The 22,042-nt window shown below is 42.7% G+C and overlaps 1 protein-coding gene across 3 annotated transcripts in view; it reads right to left on the reverse strand.

Annotated features, from left to right (window-relative positions):
- Positions 1-10,749: 10,749 nt before the first annotated feature.
- The window catches only part of GATA3 (GATA binding protein 3), a 28,031-nt gene continuing 16,738 nt past the window's right edge, over positions 10,750-22,042 (reverse strand). For 2 of the 3 annotated variants that reach the window (XM_030961003.1, XM_030961002.1), the window contains exons 5-6: positions 17,133-17,258; positions 10,750-11,260 (exon numbers count right to left, since the gene is read on the reverse strand). In XM_030961003.1, the coding sequence (XP_030816863.1) occupies positions 10,976-11,260; positions 17,133-17,258 (411 nt within the window). In that variant the 3' untranslated portion in view covers positions 10,750-10,975. The remainder of the gene's footprint in view (positions 11,261-17,132; positions 17,259-22,042) is intronic. The other variant, XM_030961004.1, reaches the window with a different exon arrangement.

Below are 22,042 nucleotides of genomic sequence, written 5' to 3' on the forward strand. Positions count from 1 at the left end.
TTTTAAGGGCTACTTCATAGATTTGTGTCTACATGACCATAATATTACAGTAGGATAAATGAACAAGTTAAAGTAGGTCTCAGTAGTCTTGACTTGATTTTAGAGCTTTAACAATGCTTTACCATGAAATAACATCCCCTTAAGATGTGTGAAGCATTAATTTTATGTAGCTGAGAATCAAAGTATTTATGTGTTTGTTTATTTACCTATATAATGGCATTTCAAGCTTCTTTAACATCATTGCTGTGTCTGGGTGCCCTCCAAATACATGCTTAGATGTTAGATAAGATAAATATTGAAATTATTTGTGTCTATAATTATTGCTGCTGCTGCCAGGAGCCCTTTTGATACCAAAAAAAAAACCTGATTAATGCAAATTAGTTGATCATAATAAACATAAAGAAGAATCACTGCAGCACTGAGCACAGTTTTGACACAAAAACAGAGATGCACAGATCTGAAAAGGTCTGGGCCTCAGAAGCTTTACTGGGACGCCATTTTGGGTGGAAGTTTTTGGAAGAGGAGCAGTAGGAGTCTCTCTCCTATCCACTGTATTCCTTGGAAAATCCATTGCAGTTAAACAGTGCATGGCCACTTCCAAATGAAACAGAAAATCTTCTGTGGGAAGGCCAAAGCCCAGCAAAGTCATCCTTGCTTTGCATGCAGTCAGTTCAGGCTGGGACTTATCTCCCTTATTTCCAGATATTGGCAAAGCCCACATCTTCAGTAGAGCTGCTCCATGAAAGAAATGGGCCTCTACAGGATGTGGATGGCATCCTAAAAAGGCTGTCTAAAATATGTATAAGATTAAAACCGTAGAAGTGCCTTTTTCTCTCTACTTGCTGTCAAGAAACTCCAGACCTCATACAAGTAAACCTTGTATTTGTATCCTGGGAAACCTTAAGCATGAGGACACATATTTTATTAGATATACCTAAAAAGATCATGTCTCCAGCTGGACATTTAGCCTGTCTAAGGACCTAATACCAAGCCTAGATGGTAGAGAAACATGCCAAATGGTCCTGGTAATGAACAGTGAGAAATTTGTTGCAAGAGACCTCAGGAGGAAATCTCAGGTTTTTTCGGTGCCCCCATGAGTCACTGGCCAGCTCCCACGAGCACTGATGCAGGTTTTGGGGATCAGAGAATTCCAAATAAGAACCTTTTCTCAAAACCAGGATCATTGCTACTGGATACTCACTGCAAAGACAGTTGGAACACAAATGTTGCTCCTGTTTCATGCAGCTCTACTAATTCAGGCATAACTTTCTGGATTAATTCCAGCCTTGGTGTCACAGCTTCGACACCACCAAAACCAATTACACTGGTACAACTGAAGGCAGAGATAGACTTCTCCTGAGTACCTAAAATTTTTAAGGACCAGCCCAAATGATGGCTCCAGTCCAGGGGTAATTCCACTTTCCTTAGGTATGAAGGAGAAAAAAAAAATATCGAGATATTGGTATGAAAAAACCAAACCAAACCAAACCAAACCCAAAAATACAAAAAAAAAAAAAACACCACGAAAACAAACAAAAAAAACAAAAACAACAACAAAACAAAACAAAACAAAACAAAAAAAGCAACAGAGAAGGATTGGACAACTCTTTTTCATCTGTTTTTTCATTGTCTGAGCCACATGTGCTGTGAACATTTGGAAGGAAAACTCCACCTTCAAAATTGCCTCCCACTGAATGTCAACTGAGTGTGGTCAAGATCATATCCCAGGCCTGAATCTCCTCCTGGGAGTTTCTTTTTGAAAAGCCTCACACATCAGAGCAGGCAATGGCACCTATTGATCACCTGTAGCAGGTTGTCTGTTCCTTTGAGGACCAAGAATGGCTGACAGCCCAGGAAATCCAACCTTCACTCAGGGCTCTGCCAAAGCCCACAAATGCGGCAGGATGTTGATGTTTTCCATCAACACCTCAAGGGAGGGGAGAGGGGTTTTCAGAAGCCACCTCTTCCATAAGATCAGGATTTGGGTTGATTTGTATTTCTGAAACAACTGCTGAGTCAACTGAATCTATCCTGCTGCACTTAATGCTTCAAAGTGCATTGCTGAACAAAAGCAGCAAATCTAGCCAAGACTAGAGGCCTTAAGGATGGATTATATGAGATGGGAATAGTCTCAGAAATTAAGAAGCAGACATTTCAGTGCAGGGATTTTGAAGTGAGATCATATTATTTTATATATAGGAAAGGTTTCACTTTGGTTTAGCAAAAGGGATGCACAACAAATTATTTTGAAAGTCAATATGATAATATTTGTGGATGCTCACCCCATCATCTGTTATGTTTCAATGTGCTATAGCTCCTGTAGATTCACATGTCTCTCACACTGCTCCTAATCCCATACTGCAGGTAATGGGAACACAAATATCTCCATACCCATAAACCGCGGAGAGGGCACATCCCCTACCTAGGTTATATAAATTACCCATGTTCCTAAGTCACAATCAGCCACCAGACTGAAAAATTGTCAAAGATTATGTTTAAATTACATTACAGAGATATTTAAAAGCACCTGGAAATCTTTCTGATTATCCTGTTACAGTAGGAATATATTTATATGGATCAATCTCGGCCAGAGCACTTATTAAAATCAATAAACTTCTATAGGCATGAGAGATGTTTTCCCTTCCATGTGCCTGGGTTGTCAGTGACTACAGACTTCCACTGCCTTAAAGGAAAAATAGCTCATTCCTAAGCCATGAGATTTATGGTGGAGAAGAGAGAAAATTTGGTTATCCAATAGCCTGAAGAGAGAATTCAGTAGTTCCTGAGAGTGAGCAGAGAATGAGACCTGGCAACAGATTTTAGCCACACTAACTTGAAGACCTGGTCATCAAAGTTTGAAGACAGATCTGATTTGGAGAGTTATTCACTCTACATGCACAGTGAAGATGCATGACACCATGTCAGAGAGGTGGATCAAGTAGACCAGCGGGAATGGAAAGAAAATTCCATGAAAACATGGGATTTCCTCATCTCCCCAAACATCATAAATCATGTCTGAGCTGCTTAGTCATTCTGTGCTGATCTATCATACTCCAGTAAAGCAAGCACTTAAATGCTTGGCTATCCTGAGATCTTTGAGAATGCAGGAGGCTTGAAAAGCTTGTTGCCTCCTATCTCTCTTCTGTCTCAATTCTTTAAAACAAAAAACAAAAAAAAAAAAAAAAAAAAAACAAAAAGAAATCTTCCAGAAACCAACTCCTTCCACTCAGACAGGTCAGGAACACTTTGGGCAGAAATTCTCTGCACCACGGGCAAGTGAAATCTGAGACCTGCTGATAAAGCCAGAAGCCAAGGGAGACCTGGGTGTTGTCCACTCCAAGGGCAAGAGCTGAGAGACAGGACACTGAAACAGCAACTCAGAGCAGAGATACAGAATTTGCTGCCCAAGGTTTGTGTGATAAAACTTCCAGTCAGTTTTCCAATGGAGTGATAAGGAGAGATGTCCCCACCAGAGCCTGGTTTTACATTTTTTGATGCAAAAGGACAACCCTATAAAACAAAAAACAACCATTCCTATATGGCATCTGTGAAGTACCTATGCAGAGATGACAGGGATAAATAGGCATTATCAAATCCATAGGCTTTCACCTTCCTCTCCCATGACCCCTTTGGAAAAGGTCTCCTAAATAAAAATGAGGTTGGCAGGAGCAGATGGAAGCATAACTCTTTTTGGATGTCTAGGATTTTATAGAAAAGTCACCCTAGGAAATTAATAGGCAAGAATATCCCTTTTACGTCCATGCATCCAGTACACAGAAGGAAAATCCTTATAGAAAGGTTATCAGTGTCTGACAAATTTAATCGGGTTTTCATAAAGGAAAACATCCTGCCTGCTATTAATGGAAAGACCCTGGGTGACTGTTCAGAAATCCATCATATGTTCAGTCCCTCCTTCCTCATTTTTGGCTTTCCCATGGGTCTTGTTCAATTCTTACTTGAGGATCCTCCTTTCTCTGGGCTCAGCATAATTTTATATTCCCCTCCACTTCCTGTCCCATACTGATACTTTTTTAAAAAAGTCTATTATGAAGCAGCTGCAATCAAGAATAACAGTTCAGGACCTGTGTCTATTCATTACTGTTTCCTCAGAGTCCCTAAATATAGTTTAAAATTTATCACAGAATCTATAAATCTGCTCCAGTGCGACACTGCAGGAAGTAAATTCATCAGCCATCATTTCTGCATGCGTGGAGAAGGGGGATGACCTTCTATAACTGGCTTGAGGTTTTGCAAGGGAGGCAACTTCACCTCTTGCAGAAAGGGATCCTCTGCCCTCCTAGCCATGGGCAGTCTTGGCATGTGGGGGAACAAACCACCAGTGTCAAAAACCAAGTCATCATCACCCCCTGCATTCACAGCAGCCCATGCTGTGACTTCTCCATTCCTTCTGACTTCTTAATTTTTCACAATGGCTGCAGCTGAGAGAAGAAGCTCCTTTATGACTGGTGAATATCAGGGAAGAGTGTAATTAAAAGCAGAACTGGAGCTGAAGGATTGTGTTCTGACTTGGAATAAAGAAATCCAAGTCTGCAGGCAGCAGTGCTACCTGCAGCCATGGGACCACCCCGCGTTATGCACTGGGTGATTTGTGATTTAGCAGGAAAAGAGTTATCCACACAAGTGTAAGAAGGTTAATGTGATTCTAACACACAGTGAAAAAACAGTTGCACTGTAATATTACAATGCAATAATAATTGGGAATTGAAATGGTCATGGGCTAAGTCTAAATAGGCATGCAGGTGGTTCACTAATTATCCACAATAGCGTGAACAGCAGCATGTGGGGCTTGCAAGCAAAATTTCCCTGAGCATTTCAGTCACTTCTGTCTTCCCAGAGGACAGGTTTTCATTAATTATTTCAGTGCCTCTGCAGTCGACAGTAACCCAGAGTGGAAATGTAAAAGGACAGGTTAAATAACCAGGTGTTTTGTACCTTAAGAGAAAAAAATGAGTTGAGCTTCAGGTCAAAGCCTTAATTTAAACTTATAACAAGGGAAATATACTTCTACAATAGAGTGATCCAACATGCACCCAGGAGTCTGCATAGCCTCAGGGAATTGTGTGAAACAGGTATAAATTTGCTATACATTTGTGTTGTGCCTTGGTTTCTGTGGAGCTGTGGCTTAGATATGCACACAGGCACACAGAGAACCAGCACAGACAGACAGGTGACACAAGGGGCCCTCCAGGTCCCTGGGTATAGACACACCTAGGCACAGGCACAACATACACACAATTTCCTTCGTGACAAGGTATGGAGTCCATACCACCCATAAGCACCCACCTACACCTGTACATGTGTATTTCTACAGAAGAATGCAACAAAAAAATTGCATTAAAAAAAATAGTGTGAAAATGAAAATTTAAAAAATCAGCCACCAGAATGTTAGGAAATACCAGACTGAATTATTCACACTCTCTCCTCCTCTATTGTTCCATCTACATATGACAGTCACACCTGGGTTTTTCCTTTGCCTCATCCAGGACACATGGAGGACATTGCCCTTCCTGAGCCATGGACCTGTATTTTCCCTCCTGCTTTCCTGCAGACATGTCAAAACTGGTGGGTTTTCCATGGTGCTCATCAACCTGCATCCAAACTCTGCACAAGTGATGGATTTATCCTCATAACATATCTTCTCCCCAGATTTAGGGATGGGAGGAAGTGGAAGAAATTAAGCACTGGGTTTGCAGTTCAGGTTGAGATGAACATTGTCTTTTTAGAGAATTTGATATTTGATATTCTGAAGGATAAATACAGGCATGAGACTCTCTGACTTTAGATGCCACCGAGAGTTCTGCACCCACAAAGCAGAGTTCAGGGTGTGAAATTTGGCATCTTAATAATGATCACACATTTAATACCTGTTTCCATGTTACAAGACTGGGTTGGGTTTTCCAATGCCATGTATGGAACCTCTATAGAAGGGGTAAATAGGAAGAAGTAGGGGTAGATAGGATATTTTAAAGGTTTAATTTACAGGGTTTTTTTAATAAGAACTTCTTTTGGTTTTTTATCCCAAACACCCCCTAAGCTTTACAAAAAACAAAACAGGTCCCCTCTTGTCTCTTCATCACCAACTCTGATTCTTCCCCAGATTAAAACCAGTCTGGAGTGAACCAAGAGTCTCAGTGACCAAAAAGGAGTATGAGAACTTGTGGTCTATGAGTCTGTGGACATTAGAAATACAAGTGATTCTGAAGGGGAAAACAACCCATGCTGAGGACTCAAAGACCATATTTTGGGGGTAACTTCAGTGTAGTTTTATTCTGGCCCTGAGGCCTGTGTTGCCATGAGTGTAATAGGTGGAAGTTCAAGGAAACCATGCTTTATGAGCCAAGGTAAAATCTCATCATTCCAAGGTGGAACTACCACCTTGTAGGAAATCACTTGAAAAACACATTGCTAATCTGAGCTTAAAAGCAGGTCTAGATGCATCCTAAGTCAACTTGTGATTCAAAAGCACAGGCTAAAGACTAAAAGTTTGCTGATTGCACTAATTGCAGTATTTCTCTTTTCTTCAACCTCAAAGCACTGAGGCTGGTAATCTTAAAAATATCCTTCAATGTCACAACAGCTGTGTGCACTGTGTATACTACTAAGGGAACAGTAGAGCTAAAATATTAACTGAGAGCCTGAATTTTAGAATATCCTGGGTTGGGGGGGGACCCACAAGAGTCACTGAGTCCAACTCCCAGCCCCAGGAGTCACACCCTGTGCCTTGAGGGCATTGTCCAAACACTCCTTGAACTCTGTCAGGTGCTGGGACCACTGCCCTGGGGAGGCTGTGCCAGTGCCCAAACGCCCTCTGAGTGAAGAATTTTCTAAAATCCAACCTAAACCTGCCCTGACTCAGCTTCAGGCCATGCCCTCAGGTCACCGGAGAGGAGACATCAGTTCCTGCCACTGCACATCCCCTTTGGGTGAGGAAGCTGTAGATTGCTATGAAGCCTCTCCTCAGTCTCCTCCTCTGCAGGCTGGGTAAATCAAGGTGAGAAGGCTGAAAATAATCCATAGGATGTCTTGATTCAAGTCTCATTGCATTACTCATTAGGAATCTTACCACTGATTTCAGTGGATTTCTGCTTGGGGTAAAATGCAGCTGCAACAGACACAGCAGCACAGCAGCTATTACTCACTCAAATTCCCAAAAGGAATTTTCCCTGCAAAAAGACCACAAGGTTTGACCCCACTAATGACTTCCATGGTGTTTTCTGCACAATATAGACTACCAAAGTGGAGCCATGACTCAGAGGGTTTTCCTGCTCCAACCTGCCCATCATCAGCTCTTCCCTGCTATCCCAGCAATGAAGAAAGGCAGAGTGGCCCTTCACAAGGTGTTTGCCCAAGAACAACAGTTCTCAGCCTGTTCTGTAAACCAGATTTTAGTCATCAGAGGGAAGAAAAGAAGGAATACAAGTCCCCCCAAGCAAACAAAACAAAGCAAACATAAAGCATAAGCACAAACACACAAACAAAACACTTCAAGACATTAAAATTTGCTCAAAGAGAATACAATTTTTAAAAAATTAAAATTAATTGAGAAACTGATAGAACACTGATGTTACTTTAGCATCTTATGTGGTAGTTTGGGGGATGTGATCTCAGGGATTCTGTTCATCCTCCTCCTGACATTGAAATATAAGATAATTGATGTAAGAAGTCTCTAGACAAAATGTATATATTTCTTAGAGTATATGCAGACAGACTGTCTCCATTTGTGTCCTTTACAGGATGCTCATTCTCTGGGCTGGCCCCAATCCTGCTTCATTTCACTCAATGCCCCTAAGACCTGTGAAACAACATCAGAAGGAAACTGCAAGAAGGTATTTCAAGAACTTTTTAGGAAAAAAAGAGTTAGAGAGAGAAACTCAGGAGCCCGTTCCATCTAAAGCAAATGGGAAAAAAACTCACAATAATTGCTGACTGCAAAATTCTGCCATGCAAATCTTCCTCTAATTTTTGCCATTGTTGAGGTCCTGGAATCAATATTTTAGTCCAACTGCAATCTGTTGATGAGCGAAAGGAGGGAAAGGTTGTAGCATTGCGAATTAAAAAATAATAATCTCTCAAGCTTAATATCAGCAAAGATGATTATTTCCTTTGATTTGTCAGGCTAATTGAAAATAGCTTTATAGTTCACAGATGATTAATTAGGAGCCAACAAGATCTCCATTTGCATCTTGGTAATTCTTCACTGTTTTATTTCGACATTTAGTCTTTATGCTTAAAATACTCATTGAGAAAGCAGAAAGGTGATTAACATAAGATTTTAAATGTGTACCATTTGTTCTGACTTTTTATTTTTTACACATTTTTGTCAACAGAGAAGAAAAGAAACAACATCACAAAACCATTACTGCCTGTTCCACTTCCATCTGCCAAATCCTCCTTTATGGTAGACATACTTTAACCAGGTTCATTTTGAAACGGGGGAGAAAGAGCCCAAATAAAGGTCAACCCTCTGCCCCTCCTCCCCCATTCCCAAATCACCGACTAACTGACCTCTGTGTAGTCATCCTGAAAGTTTTGAAGTGTTTTACTCCTTACATGAAAAACCCTCACTGGTGTGAACCATCCTGCAGCAGCACATTAGATTATGCCACTGTTACCCCTCTCTGCAGACATCACCCAAGACAAAGTGGGTTCAAACAGCTGTGACAGATATGATGGTATTTTTCCATCCACCTGGCACTGAAAGGCAGGGGTACACATATTTCTGGGTGAAATATTTAACTCGGCATTAAAAATATAAAAGTAATTTGCAGGTCACGTCTGTTGAGGTTTTCTACATTTGGGGGTTGTATTTTTGTTTGGGATTTTTCAAGCGTTTTCTCACAGCCTTGGTAACCTCTGTCTTATCACACTGAGCTAAAATCTCCAGCAAATGGAGTGGTTTGATAAGAAGTTTAACCCTTCATTTGGAAGGTGAATTCCCAATCCTTATGATAGTATAAAGAAACTGGATGAGTAAACTCTGAGAACTAAAAGAAGGATGGATTCCTAAGGATTAAACCACCAGAAATGAAACAATAAGAGCCAAACTCTGCTGTTATCAATAGTAATATTAATTAAAATTGCACTGTTAAAGAGAGTTCTTGCAGGACAGGGCTGGCTAATGGCCTTTGAATTTTTGTGAATTTTCTTCTGTCTTAAAATCCAGCCTTTCAAAATGGATTCTGCCTATGCCTCCAAGAGAAGGGCAGATCTGCTCCATCCTGATTTCACATCAAGATCTCAACTGTCTCTTGTTTGATCTATCACTGAGTACCCAATGAGACAGAGCAGAATGTGTTTTTCCAGCTCCTATCCCAAACCTTTGCTTTTTTCAAAAGCAGCCAGGATCATAAGGACCCTGCTGTATCTTTGCACTTATCCCAGCCCCAAATTGTCCTCAACACCAGCTTGGTCATGGTTGCCTGAGACCCAAAGGGACCCATCCCGCCTGGGAGCCCAAAATCACGCAGGGGCAGCAGCTGGACTGGCATTCAAGGGACAGGGAGCACACACCGGACAGTGGGGTTACACTAACATGCAGTCCATTTATTTTTGAGGGTTTTTTTTCCTTTGTTCTGTGGTTTATCTTTTTTTTAATCATTAAGCCACTGCAAACATTGCTTTGGCTGTCAGCATGAGCGCAAAGACAGACATTCCCGTACCCGTGGTAACTATGTCATAAATACCATCCAAACAAATGCTAAGAAAAATTAATAAAGAAAGAAAAATATTCCTTTCCCCACCCCCAAGCACAAAACACTGTTAAGTCAACAGAATTTAATCTAGTTTATTCTCCAAAAAAAAAAAAGAGGAAAAAATATGAACACACAAAAAAAAAAAAAAAAAAAAAGAGCAGGTCTTATCACTAGCAGTAAATAAATTTGTACAACCATTCAGTCTGTATAATAGGATGAAATAAATCTACATCTTTCTTATTTTGGTGCGTTGAATTATACATACAAACAACAATTACAGGAACTTGTTCACAATGCGTATAGACCTGGAGAATGGCTATCTGAAACCCCCTTGTTGGCAATGTCCGCATGTTAACACTGATTGCCTGACACCATTGGTACTTCCTATGTAAAGGGCCCATGGCCCAAAATGAATGATCTCCCTACAGGTTTTATTTATTTAGTTATTTAGTTAGTTAGTTAGTTAATGCATCATCAAAACCGTTCTAGCCAGCCCCCTCCCCCTCCCCGGAAACAGAAAACAAAAAAAGAAACCAAAAATAAAAACCAAGCAAAAAAAAACCAAAATAAAAATAAAATAAAAGGAGAAGACATGACTGGCAGTTGGTCCATTTGTTCATAAGACCGCGTTTCCTCTTGGTCTGCATTGTTTGTTTTTCTGGTTTTTAAATTGTCCTCCCATCTTCTTTTTTTTTTTTCTTTTCCTTTAAAAAAAATTCTCTCGGAGTCCTTCATGCCTTTTTCTTTACAGCTCCTCAGATGCAATAAAGTCTTCCTCAAATGTACAGTATTTCTTACAATATAAGTTATATGCAATGTTCAGCGTTTTTTATTTTATTTTATTTTATTTTTTTCACAGCACTAGAGATCCTGTCCAATAGGGAATGCAAGTTCTGAATGGCTTATTCACAAATGGTATCCAGATTCAGTGGGTAAGAATACATAGACGCCATAGTGAGTTCCTTTAAAAAGTGGCAAACATCACTTTTTTAAAACTTTTTTTTACTTTTTTTCTCTTTTTTTTTTTTTTTTTCCTTTTTTTATACTTTTTGTAGTTTTTTTCTGCATTTTTAATTTTTTTTTCTCTCTCTCTTACGCCTTCAAATAACCTTTTTTTTTTTAATTTTTTTTAACTCTTTTTTTTTCCCTCTCCCGTTTGATTCGGGACGTCAGACCCATAACCACGCGCCTGCAAAAATGCAAGTAGTATATAAAGTAAATCTCATTTTGAGACTGTAAGCATTCAGCAGGGGAGTCTCTTGCTAACCCATGGCAGTGACCATGCTGGAGGGGTGGTGAGGTCCGAAGGAGAGGCTGGATGGAGGATGCATCGGTGTCGGTGTGGTCAGCATGTGGCTGGAGTGACTGAAGGGTGAAATGTGGCTGATGGAGGACATGTGTCTGGAGAGGGCTGCGGGGTTAAAGGAGCTGCTCTTGGGAAAGTCTTCGAGGTTGTCATGGACCTTTTTGCACTTTTTGGATTTGCTAGACATCTTTCGGTTTCTGGTCTGAATTCCTTCTTTCTTCATAGTCAGGGGTCTGTTAATCTAAACAAAAATCAATTATTTTTTTTGTGCTTCCATCCCTTCTCCCCAAATCACCATGGGATCCGTGTACCCCATGCCCCAGCCCAGCAGGACCAGCTGGTCACAGCCCCCCCTCCTCCCCTGTACACACCATGTGCTACCCAACCTCTCCATTTCCATCCCAAAATTCAGATCCCTCCAGGAAATCCCAAGCTCGGTTGAAATTTCTGAAGACAAGACGACAGAAAATTGCTGGCAGAGCCACACACGAGCAAAACATACCCGAATAATTCACAGCAGCTGAAAAATTTCAACTATCTGCACATTAGGTAATTGCATTGTGTTTAGGTATGAAACCAATCATTACCTCCTGGAAATATTCCCCACAGACACCGTCTCACCCTGAGGCTTCCTGTCTGATCTAAAACCATTAGCAGCAAGAACTGCTGGGATTTCAGTGCTGTGAGGGGTCTCAGGCTTTCACAGCTCCATTAGGAAGCTGGGCAACTCTCCACAAAAGGCATGGGGTTTTGTCTTGTTTTTCTTCTTTCCAAAGATTTTGCTCTGATCATCCTTTCTGGTTTTCTTTAGCTAATCTGGTTTTATTTCTAAAGGCTTCCAGGTTTTTTTAGGGGGCTGAAACAAGTATCTGTGCTGACCAGCAAAGCATTTTCTACATGCAGACAAACGTATTTGTAGGGAAAATAAACATTAAAATCTCCTCCTGAAACAACACATCAGAAATTATAATCCATGCATCCATCAGGGTTAGGAAATGGTAGCAAAAGATTTGCTGGACACCCTGTAAGAAACTCTTAGTATTCTTATTACTTGAAGCTGTCCTGTACAGGGCCAGGGATTGCACTTTGATGATTTTGGTGGGTCTCTTCCAGCTCAGAATATTTCGTGATTTTGTGATTCTGTACTGCACAGAGAGCCAGCATCAAAACATGCACTAGCACAGGTGACATGAAACTCCCACACTTGGGAAGGGATTTATGCCTCCAGTGTCCCTAAACAAACTAAAAAATCTGGGCTTGAGAATGTAAATTGGTCTTGCTCTGGCTCCTCTGCAGGATTTCACCTGTAGCAGAAGGCGGCAAATCACCCTGAGGCTGAGCCATTTCTCATAATAAATGTAAGCACATGATGGTGCTGATGGACATTCTGCAAAAGGGAGAAAAAATGGATCCACTGTCCACCAGGATCTACTGCAGAGGACAATGAAAAGATGTCCCTGCAAAGGTCCTGAGCAACTCTTCATCCATAAGACCTTAAATCAGCGTGAGGAACAAAGAATTCCCTCCTTCCAGATCACAGCAAAGTTTCACTTGTTGCTCCTCAGCCCCTTTCTGGTCCCTTTTCACAGGATGAGAATCATTCCTGGATTTCTCTCCCCGGGGAGGCCAGGACAAAATAGCTCCCTGTTACATGCAAAGATGGAATTATGGGGAGAGGAACGACCAGGCTCATCTCTGGTTTGTCATTCCAGTCTGAATTTGTGACCCCAGGCACTTTTTACCAGCAGCGACAAGAGCCTTCACCTCGCCTAAAATTGGGTAAATAAAAGGCTGATTCCTCTGCTTTTGGAAAAAGGGACCTGAAGAGAGCAGCCCTGCTTGCCAACAGCTAAAGGTAGGAAGGAAGAATCTGCCTATGAGCAGCCCAACAACAGCCTTGTGGCAGCAACAAGCAAAATTTAAAATATTGTGAGTTCCAAACACAACATAACCCACTTCCCTGGCTTTCTGTCCTCACTGAAGGGAATGAGGATGCACACACAAGAATGGCCCTTTTCTCCAGATAAATGGCTGGGATTGGAAAGCTTTGCCTGGCCTGTTTTAAGTTTTTAACAGGGATGTGTTCCCCAAGTTGAAAGCCATGGAGAAGTCCCAGCTGACCCCCAGCAGGCAGCAACATCAGAGGAGGCCAGGAAGTGCCAATCCCTGACAAATCCAGCTCAGATTTGGGGAGGCACACACAGCCCCTGCCCCACCAGCTTCAAATGAGGATCTGTATCACAACACAAAGGCTCAGGGGCAGACAGAACCAATTTCCAGCTGAAGCAGCAAAGTTTCAAGCTTAGCAGCTGGCTGTGGCAAAGTGACATAAGCCTGGTGGTGGGACTGGGGCTGTTCTGGGTCTTGGAACAAGCACAGGGTCCTGACCCTTGCTTGGTGTCATGTCCCACAGGACAGTGAGCACTTCCCCAAAGCAACATCTCTCCTGTTTCACTCAATCTCTAAGAACAGGATGGCCCAGGCCACGATTTGATGTGAAACTCAAGGATGGGAACACCAGCTCTGTCTCAGGATGGTGACAAAGCCATGGCCAGCCCCAGAGCTGGGGTCAGAGCTGCCACGCAAGCTGTTGTCTGGCCACATCATCCCAGTGTAAATGGTCTCACACTCCGAGCAGGTAACTAACCAAACAGATAAAGACTCAGATAAATGTCAGGAACCAGCACAATCAAAGCAGCAAGCTGGAAATTTTTTCCAGTGACTTCAAAGACCAGTCACAGCAGGGTAAAAGTGATCCCCAAAACATCAAAGCCAAGGACCCATCTCTGTTTCTGGGGTAGAGAAATGAAAGACCCGGAGGGAAGACCTTCTCCGTGAAAATTCATTCTGATAAAAATGACAAACACATGCTAAATTAAAATTAAACCAGCCCAACGCATGTATATGAAATTCATTAATTTCAGATGGAGCCAATTAATTATGGGCAGAAATTATGCTCTTTGTTTTGTCATATGCAAAATACTGACTGCTCTGCTCTTGGGACACATAGACCTGCTTTAGGGTATTGTGAAAGGGGCCTTTTCTGATGAATTTTACCAAAAATAATGGCAAATCTCTCACTTCTACAGGCTCAGGCCAGCCTGCTGTACACCTCCAGCAAGGTACACTCCCACCATCCCTGAAGTGTGCAAAGGCTCATCCCACTTCTAAGGACTAAAATAACAAGGATGAGAACCTCATACTCAACAGATCAAATCCAGGGGATAGTCTTAACCATTATAGGCCTGATCTTGCTCTGACTGAAGACAATGGGATTTTGCCATTGACCTCAATAAGGTCCTGTCAGCGAAGTGGATTTATCCTTCAGACATAGTCATTACAACGTTGGGTTAATCTTCCAGGCTGGCTGTATCTTAGAAAGCACTCTGGGATGCCACGGGATGAAAGGCACCGTATCAATGTGAAATATTAGTCATTGTTAGCACTGGTGTTAATGGAGCCGGCTCTTGTGGAAGTCAGTGGGAGGAATGCCAACAGCTTCACTAAATGCACCCCAAGACTATTATGATTATTGCTTATATCCTACTGACAAATGGGTTTGCTTAAGCTGTGGGAATCAACAGTAAAACAAACTGATATAGCTCCATGAAAAAATTAACACCATGGAAAAAAAAATTCGCCTTTTCACTGCAATTGTTCCCAGTGTGGACATAAAATCTGGGTAAGTTTCAACTGCAGATCAATCCATTAAAATATCCTAATGATGTTAAGGTACCAGAAAATGTCATTAAACCCAAAGAAAAGAAAAAATGGGGAGTGGGGGTAGATAAAACAGCAGACAGGAATTTGCTACAGCCTAGCCTGAAACAGGGTTAAGTCGACTTCCAAGCATCCAAAGACCTTCCACTGGCACTGGCACAACACCCATGCTGACAGCTGCTTGGGAGGGACATGCTACAATCAGTCTCTCTATTTCTGACCCCTCTCCTGATGGAAATCACAAGATAATATACACACAGGGAGCAAGACCACACTTCTCACTACAGTCATAACTAAATACTTTAGTAAATACTTCATTAAATACTAAACACTTCACTAAATACTTTGGTAAGTACTTTAAGAAAATTTATTTTAAAAAAGGCTCTACCCACTCATATCTGGATTTTAGTATCCTTGCCTGGTTATTTTGCTGCGCACAGGAGCTCAGTCCTCTGGGGGTTTCATTTAAGCAGGATCCATTAATGGCATTGCTCATAAGGCAAGATACTACTTGACTTTGGTAAGTAGCTGTGCTGAGCTTTTAAGCAGCTGTTGGTGTTTTTAATGAATATGAAAATGGTTCCAATGTGCTCAAGGCCTGCCCCCTGTCACAAATTTCACAGCTGGATCGGCGTTTCTCTAAACACTGGATCTAGAGGTCAATTCAGGCCAACTAGGTTTGCAGTGTTAGTGCAAAAAATAAAAGGATGTGCTTTTGCAGGCACATTTCTGAAGAACCTCAACACTCAGACATCATTCTAAACACTTCAGGAGGAGATTTCTCCAGTCAAATGTCTACAGTGGAATCAGGCACATCGTAACTCATCATCCTGCCATCTTTTGCAGGCATGGGAGGAACTACACTGTCTTCAAGGGTAGAAGTCACCTCATTGAAACACAAGCATCCACCAGCACCAACTGAGAAGGGCATATTTTCTTCAAAGAGCTTTGCTGGCTACAGGAGGAGCAGCTCCTTAGAGGTTTCCCAAACTGCCTGATTTACATCCTGCCGCTGGTGGCTGCAAGGCCAAAATGGAAACAGACCACAAGCATAGATCCCCCACTCAGTGAAGCTGGCTGGCCTTGATCCCTTCTTGCCAAGGAAATAGCAAACAGAATATTTTCTCGTGATATGCTGAGAGTTTTAACTCTGGGTCCAACCCAGTGTGTTTGCAGTGATCACACTGAGAGTTTGATGACAAGCTTTACTTGCTACATCAGACTCAAAGTGTGCTGAGACACCTGCCCACTAAAAGGTAAACACATTTTCCTTTTTTCCTAGAGAGATGCCTCCCATGAAACAGGTGAAAAATTAGCCTGATTGTTTGTTGGGGGTTTTTTCCTACTTAATCCAAACTTGTTTACTCATCCTGAGAAACCAAACAGTTTGAAACAACAAATGGAAGGGACTGAGATACCACAAGGGTAGGATGCCCCATAAAACTCTATACGTCTTTGATGTGTTTCCATGGGTGGACGTAAGGACAAAGCACAGCCCCAGATTTCCAAACCAAACACAAAGCAATCAACCACTAGTGGAAAAAAAAATATATCAAAGCAGAGAAATTGGAAGTCTTTGCCTTCTTTTGACATAATAATTATTCTAATGCCACAAGTGGAATGAGAGGAGCAGGAGTAGCCTTAAGTCTCCTTTATTAGCAGTATTATTCAGTAGAAGACTTTTCAGGTCCCTTTAGCTCTTTTCCTGGGGCACATATTCCTGGTTCCTGCAAGCTGGCTTTGCATGGAGATACTAGATTAAATCTGCCAGCCATTACATTTCATTTCATTTCATTTCTCCTTCCATTCCATGACACATGCTTTGAAATTCACATCACAGGTTGAGCAGACTCTGCAACTCACTAACTAAATCAAGTCCTTTTTTGGTTTGGGACTCGTTTGCATCAACTAGCACAAACACACGGCCTAAATAAATCATCTTTGGGGACAGGACAAAGGCAGCCACAAACCCAAGAATGATCTAAATAGTTTCTGGCACGTATTTCTTTTTTTCCAGAGTTTGTATTTGCTGGAGGAACCAAGCTACGCATAGGAGGGGTATCGGCTTGCAGGACAGTGTGTTGCCTTTTCCAACTCTCTGAGCCCAATCAGCAGCAGATAATGTCTCTCTGTGTTGACCCACCCCTCCTTTCTTGGCTCAGGCAAGGAAAAGCTCTAACATTACCCATGGACAGCCTTGTTTTATACCTCCGTAAGTTGGACAGGCTACCTTTGAAAGGCTGGCAACTCATCGCTCCAAACCCCAAGGTCCCCAAAGGGATAACAGAGGTCTCGGCACCACCCGAGACTGGAAATCCTCAAGTTAAGGAAGAGTTTGGATCATTGAGCACCAAAGCTGAGGCCCCATTATTGAGTATTCCAGTCACACTTACATTGTGCAGCTTGTAGTAGAGCCCACAGGCATTACAGACGGGATCGCCGTTGGCATTTCTCCTCCACAGGGTGGTAGTGGTGGTCTGACAGTTTGCACAGGACGTGCCCGCCCTCCTGGCTGCAGACTGTGGGAAGGAGGGAAAGAGAAGGAGAGGAAGAGAAAAACATCCATGTTAAAAAAAAAAAAATACAATCAGCAAAATTTCTGAGAAAGAAAATATCAACCCTGCAAGACTGACACACATCAGCAGAGGCCTCCAGAAACTGACTTGTGAGAACAAATAATAATTGTGAAAAAAAATCCCCAAGGTACTTTAATCCCAAATTATATGTGAACTGAATCAGGTGCCAAAGGGCATCCTAAAAGTGAGTGCTAAACCTGTGATAGAACTCATCAAAATTGGCAGCGCTGGCACAGCCCATTCCAGAGGGGAAAATGTTATTTAAATGCCAACATGTCTTTCCATCTTAATTCTCCCAGACCCCCCAGGGGTCTAATTCTGCAGTCAGGGCCTGAACTGACAATTGCTGGAGTCAAGGGCGTGAGTCACTCCGGCTCCAGCTAGAGCTGGGTGAGACCAGGGTGGGCAGCTGCTCGCCGGGCCGACCGCAAGCACAGCCCGGTCCCGTAAGCTCAGCTCAGCTTCAAAGGAGACAGGCTCCAGATCGGAAATAACACCGTGGCAAGGAGCAAGAATCCCAACTTTTTAATTACACCCTTTTCTCAGCCCAAACCTTCATGTTTATTTAAGGATTGGTAACAAGCCTGAAAGAAGAATTCACCGTTTCATAAAGGGGTAGGAGCAAGAAAAAAATCTACGTGGCAAAGTGTATACAGAAGATTTTTTTTGTTAGCTGTGACAATGACTTAGCAAAGTCAAATTTTGTAAAGTTGCTCTTCTTTCACATGCATAAATTTGTACTTATCATTTAAAAACTGTAACTTTAGCAAACAAATTGTGTTTCTGCCTCTGAAGGAGGAACAGGAGCTTTCAGACTGCTGTGTGAGCGCGTATGTGTGCTTGCATGTGTGCAAATGCCTACAGCTCCTAAAAAAAAAAAGACCTTTAGATCCCCATCCTATCTATTCTTCATCAATATGACATGGTCCCAGAGCTCTGATTTCATCCCGATGCGTTGCTTTCAATGGAACTGCTCATGTGCTTAAAGTTAAAACATGTGCTTAAGCGATTTGCCAGATCATAGCAATGCTTGGCACCTTGCAGAACTGAGCCTTTAATGCTCTCTTTTGTGCTCTTACTGTTTCAAATTTACCCCTCACCCCACACAGCCACACACTGTAGCACATCCAACATTTAAAAAAAAAAAAAAGAAAGAAAGAAAATACCGCATCTTTGGATACCGTACAACAAACCCAAAATGCAAACATGGACACTGGCACAGCCTTAGCGTTAATACCAACTCTTGTTAGGTCATGTTGCAATTTTAATCTTAATTGAATGCGGCGTAGGTGGAGAGAGGACGGGTTGGTTTTTCTTTAGATAGGGGAGGATTTTTTTTTTCTTTTAATTAGACAAAAAGAACTGTCTGAAAAATAAATAAGACAATGCCCATGAGCACTAGGAAGCATCACAGAGTGGCTGATCCGACAGCGAGTGGCTCTCTCAGGCTGCCCGTAGGGATAGTTCCATTTTGCCTGACCATAAACCACTCTGAACCAAGCCAGTCCCAAGGAGGCCTTTAGCTGACTTCTCTGCACTGGTGACAAGCAGGAGTTGGGGACAGCGCACAGGACTTGAAAGAATCTCAGGGCCAGGAGAGAAGATGAAACATCCCACCATGAAGAGCAGAGCACCGAACTGATGTGTGCACATCTCCTGACCACGCCATGGACCCAAACTGGGCCGCCTTCAAAATCACCAGGATAATGAAATAATGAATGTGTTCCAAAGGCAGCAAGGAGACAACAGCTTGCAAAGCCAGGTTCTCACTAAAGAGCTGGAAAAGATTCTGCAGCTCTCTGCCCCCCAACTCCTGACGCTCGGCGTGCGGGGCTTGGAGGGGCACGAGGCTGGATGGAGTCTCTTGGTGGCAGCTTTGCCTTTATCAGACCCAAAAATCAAGCCTAAGGAAATTTCTAAAAACCAGTGATATTTGGCTCAGCCCACACAGGGGAAACATCCCCTTTGAAGATACTTGGGGTTTCTACGCAGCGCTCACTGTAATTTCTCTTACAGCAAGCGCGTTCAAAAGACACGCCTGGTCACCACCTCACTGCCTTCAAACAAATTCTGACATTAAATAAGCAAATAAATCACAACATCTACTGTCTTCTCTTAAACTATTTCCAACTACTGTGTTTCACTTGCAAAAATTCAACATCATTAGCTGAGTATTTTAAGCTCTTTTGGTCCCAGGCTGCACCTTTTTATGCTGTAGCAACTTCTACCAGAGACACAGGCAGCGGGCAGGAAACAATGAATAATAACACTATTGTAAAGCTCCCAGCAATGGCATCCACTGACGCTCATCAACGACTAGGGGCCTGGCCATGGCAGTAATGGGATGACTAATTAGCTGCCCCATATCATCTACAGGACCACAGCCCATGGCACAGCTGCCGGTGAGCAAAGGAACAACTTCAGAAGCGCTAGCAGTGATGAAAAGGTGAAATTGAGGAGGTTGGAGGAACCAAGTGCTAATAAAGATGCTTAATTAAGGGGCATTTTCAGTGTCTGTATTTACCCACAAAGCTCCAAGCATCATTTTCCTAAAATAAGATTGCATGTGCATGGGCCTGCTGAGAAATTGGCTATAATCCTTCCAAAACCAGCTTGGCTTGACATGGAAACTGAGAGCTCTGCATCTGCATGGGCAGGGAATGGGAGAAAAACTAAAGGAAGATTTTATCTCAGCAGCGATGGGGCTGCCACTGCCTGTGACAAGGACAGGAATGGCCTCCAGGAGGGCTGAAGGCTTTTTAGGCAGTGATGGTGTGGTACCACCTGCCTGTTCTTGATTCCCCTGTCAACGTCTCCAGGTCTTCCACCTTCTCTCTCAGGATGAAGCAGAGCTGCCTGAGCCCCCTCGACCAGCAAGACTTCATCCCTGTCACTTAAAGAACACCCTCACAAAGACACCCATTGAATTTAACAAGGCTTGGGCCGGGTTCTCAGCATCTAAGAATTTCTGTGCCTCCTCTCTCCCACCCCTCAAATCCTATCATTAGTTTCAGTGCAGCTGTGATCAGAGCCTATGAAACCAGCCCGAGGTCACGCAGGAGCCTTGTGGCAGAGGGAAGGAGCTGGATCCCCACCCTGAGCCTCCATCCACAGCCTTGTCCAGCCTGCCTGCCTTCACAGCAAGAGAGATCCAGTCAAGCCACAGCTACATGCACGTCCACATCCAGGCACAGAAAGTGCAAATGCAAGCCCAGCTCTGGTGCCTTCTGACTAATTTTTTTTTCAGAGGTTAGCAAAGGAAATAAATATAGGTGCAAACAGCATTAGGGATGTTTCTCTTTTTTTTTTTTTTTCTTTTTCCCAGGCAGTGCTGAGGGTGGGGGACGGAGAAAGTAGAAAAATCAAATTTCACATTTAGCAAAGGCTGCAGTTAAAGAATGGGAACTTTTTGTAACTTTAACTAAAATGCCCAAAAGATTGGAGCGATAATGCAAGACAAGGTCTCTCTTTACTTCTTTTCTTTCTTCCTCTTTTTTTTTTTTTTTCCCCAAGAATGACCTTTTACTATGTATTTATTTATATAGTTCATTTTACATGTGCCGGGCTCAGGGTGACTCGGGACATTCTTTCGTGGTTCCATCAGACACTTTTTGAAAGCTCTCCCCCTCTCTCCAGCCGCTTTCCTATTCTGCCTCCCCCTCTGCTTGTTTGGATATGCTCAAGCTCCTGTGTGTTTGGACTGGGGAAACGGAGCTGTTGTTTAGGAGTTATCTCCAGGGCTCAGATATCCGGCAGCTTTTTCCTAGGAAGTTAACTTTACACATAGAGAGAGAACGAGGAAAAAAAAAAAATAAAGAAAATGAGGGCTGTGTGTTTAAGACAGAAGGGCCAGGGGGAGGAGGAGAAGAGAACAAGAGAGCTGCCCAAAAAAATCAAAATTCCAGCCTGTACTTCCCTCCCTAGAAAGCTTTTCCTCTTTTCTAACAAGACTGTGAAAGATGAGAGAGACAAACCTTTTCCTATACGGGAAGAGCCCGTACAGGAGGGCACGGAGAGGTTTCACACGCAGGAAATTTGGCGGGGTAGAGGAGAAAACCCACATCTTCCCCAAAACTCACACAGCCAGACAGAGTTATTGCTGATGCCCCTCACAGCATAGCCCTTCCTGGGAATGTACCCTGCAAATGCTTCCCAGAGCCAGAGGGAGCAAAGCTGATATGATTTTATGGGTGTCTCGCAGGTGAGGAGGCTGATCCCGACCTAAGAGCTGTGAGCACCTTCAAGGGGAGCACAAATGAACCAGCCCTGTCCTGCCTGTGGGGTCGGGCCATGCCGGGCACAGGCCTCACCAAACTGGCCAGATCCATGGATCAGCTCAGAAATTCCACAGAGAGGCAAGAGCCACTTTTCCTCCACATTTTGAGCAGCCCCCAGGAGCCTTTCCACATCTTTAATCCTGACAAAACCAAACGTGCCTCGATTCAAAACATTTAATAACTTCCCAAGCAGGGACCATCAGTTTTTTTCCCCCACTTGATATATTTTTTCCCCTTGTGGTCTGCCTGATTATTTGCCAAATACACTTTAACACATTTATTAGCCATGCCCACAGCTCCCAGACCTTTTTGTGGCTTCCAGGGAAATGCATGAACAGATCGCTGGGGATGCTGTAACTTATTGCCTGGGCTTAGAACAGTCACCAGTCTTGCAACTATTATTTCAAACATTTACCCACTAATTTCATCTTCCTCCAACTTCTGTAGCCT

This window comes from Camarhynchus parvulus, chromosome 1A, assembly GCF_901933205.1.
Source record: "Camarhynchus parvulus chromosome 1A, STF_HiC, whole genome shotgun sequence".
In the NCBI taxonomy this organism is placed as follows: domain Eukaryota; kingdom Metazoa; phylum Chordata; class Aves; order Passeriformes; family Thraupidae; genus Camarhynchus; species Camarhynchus parvulus.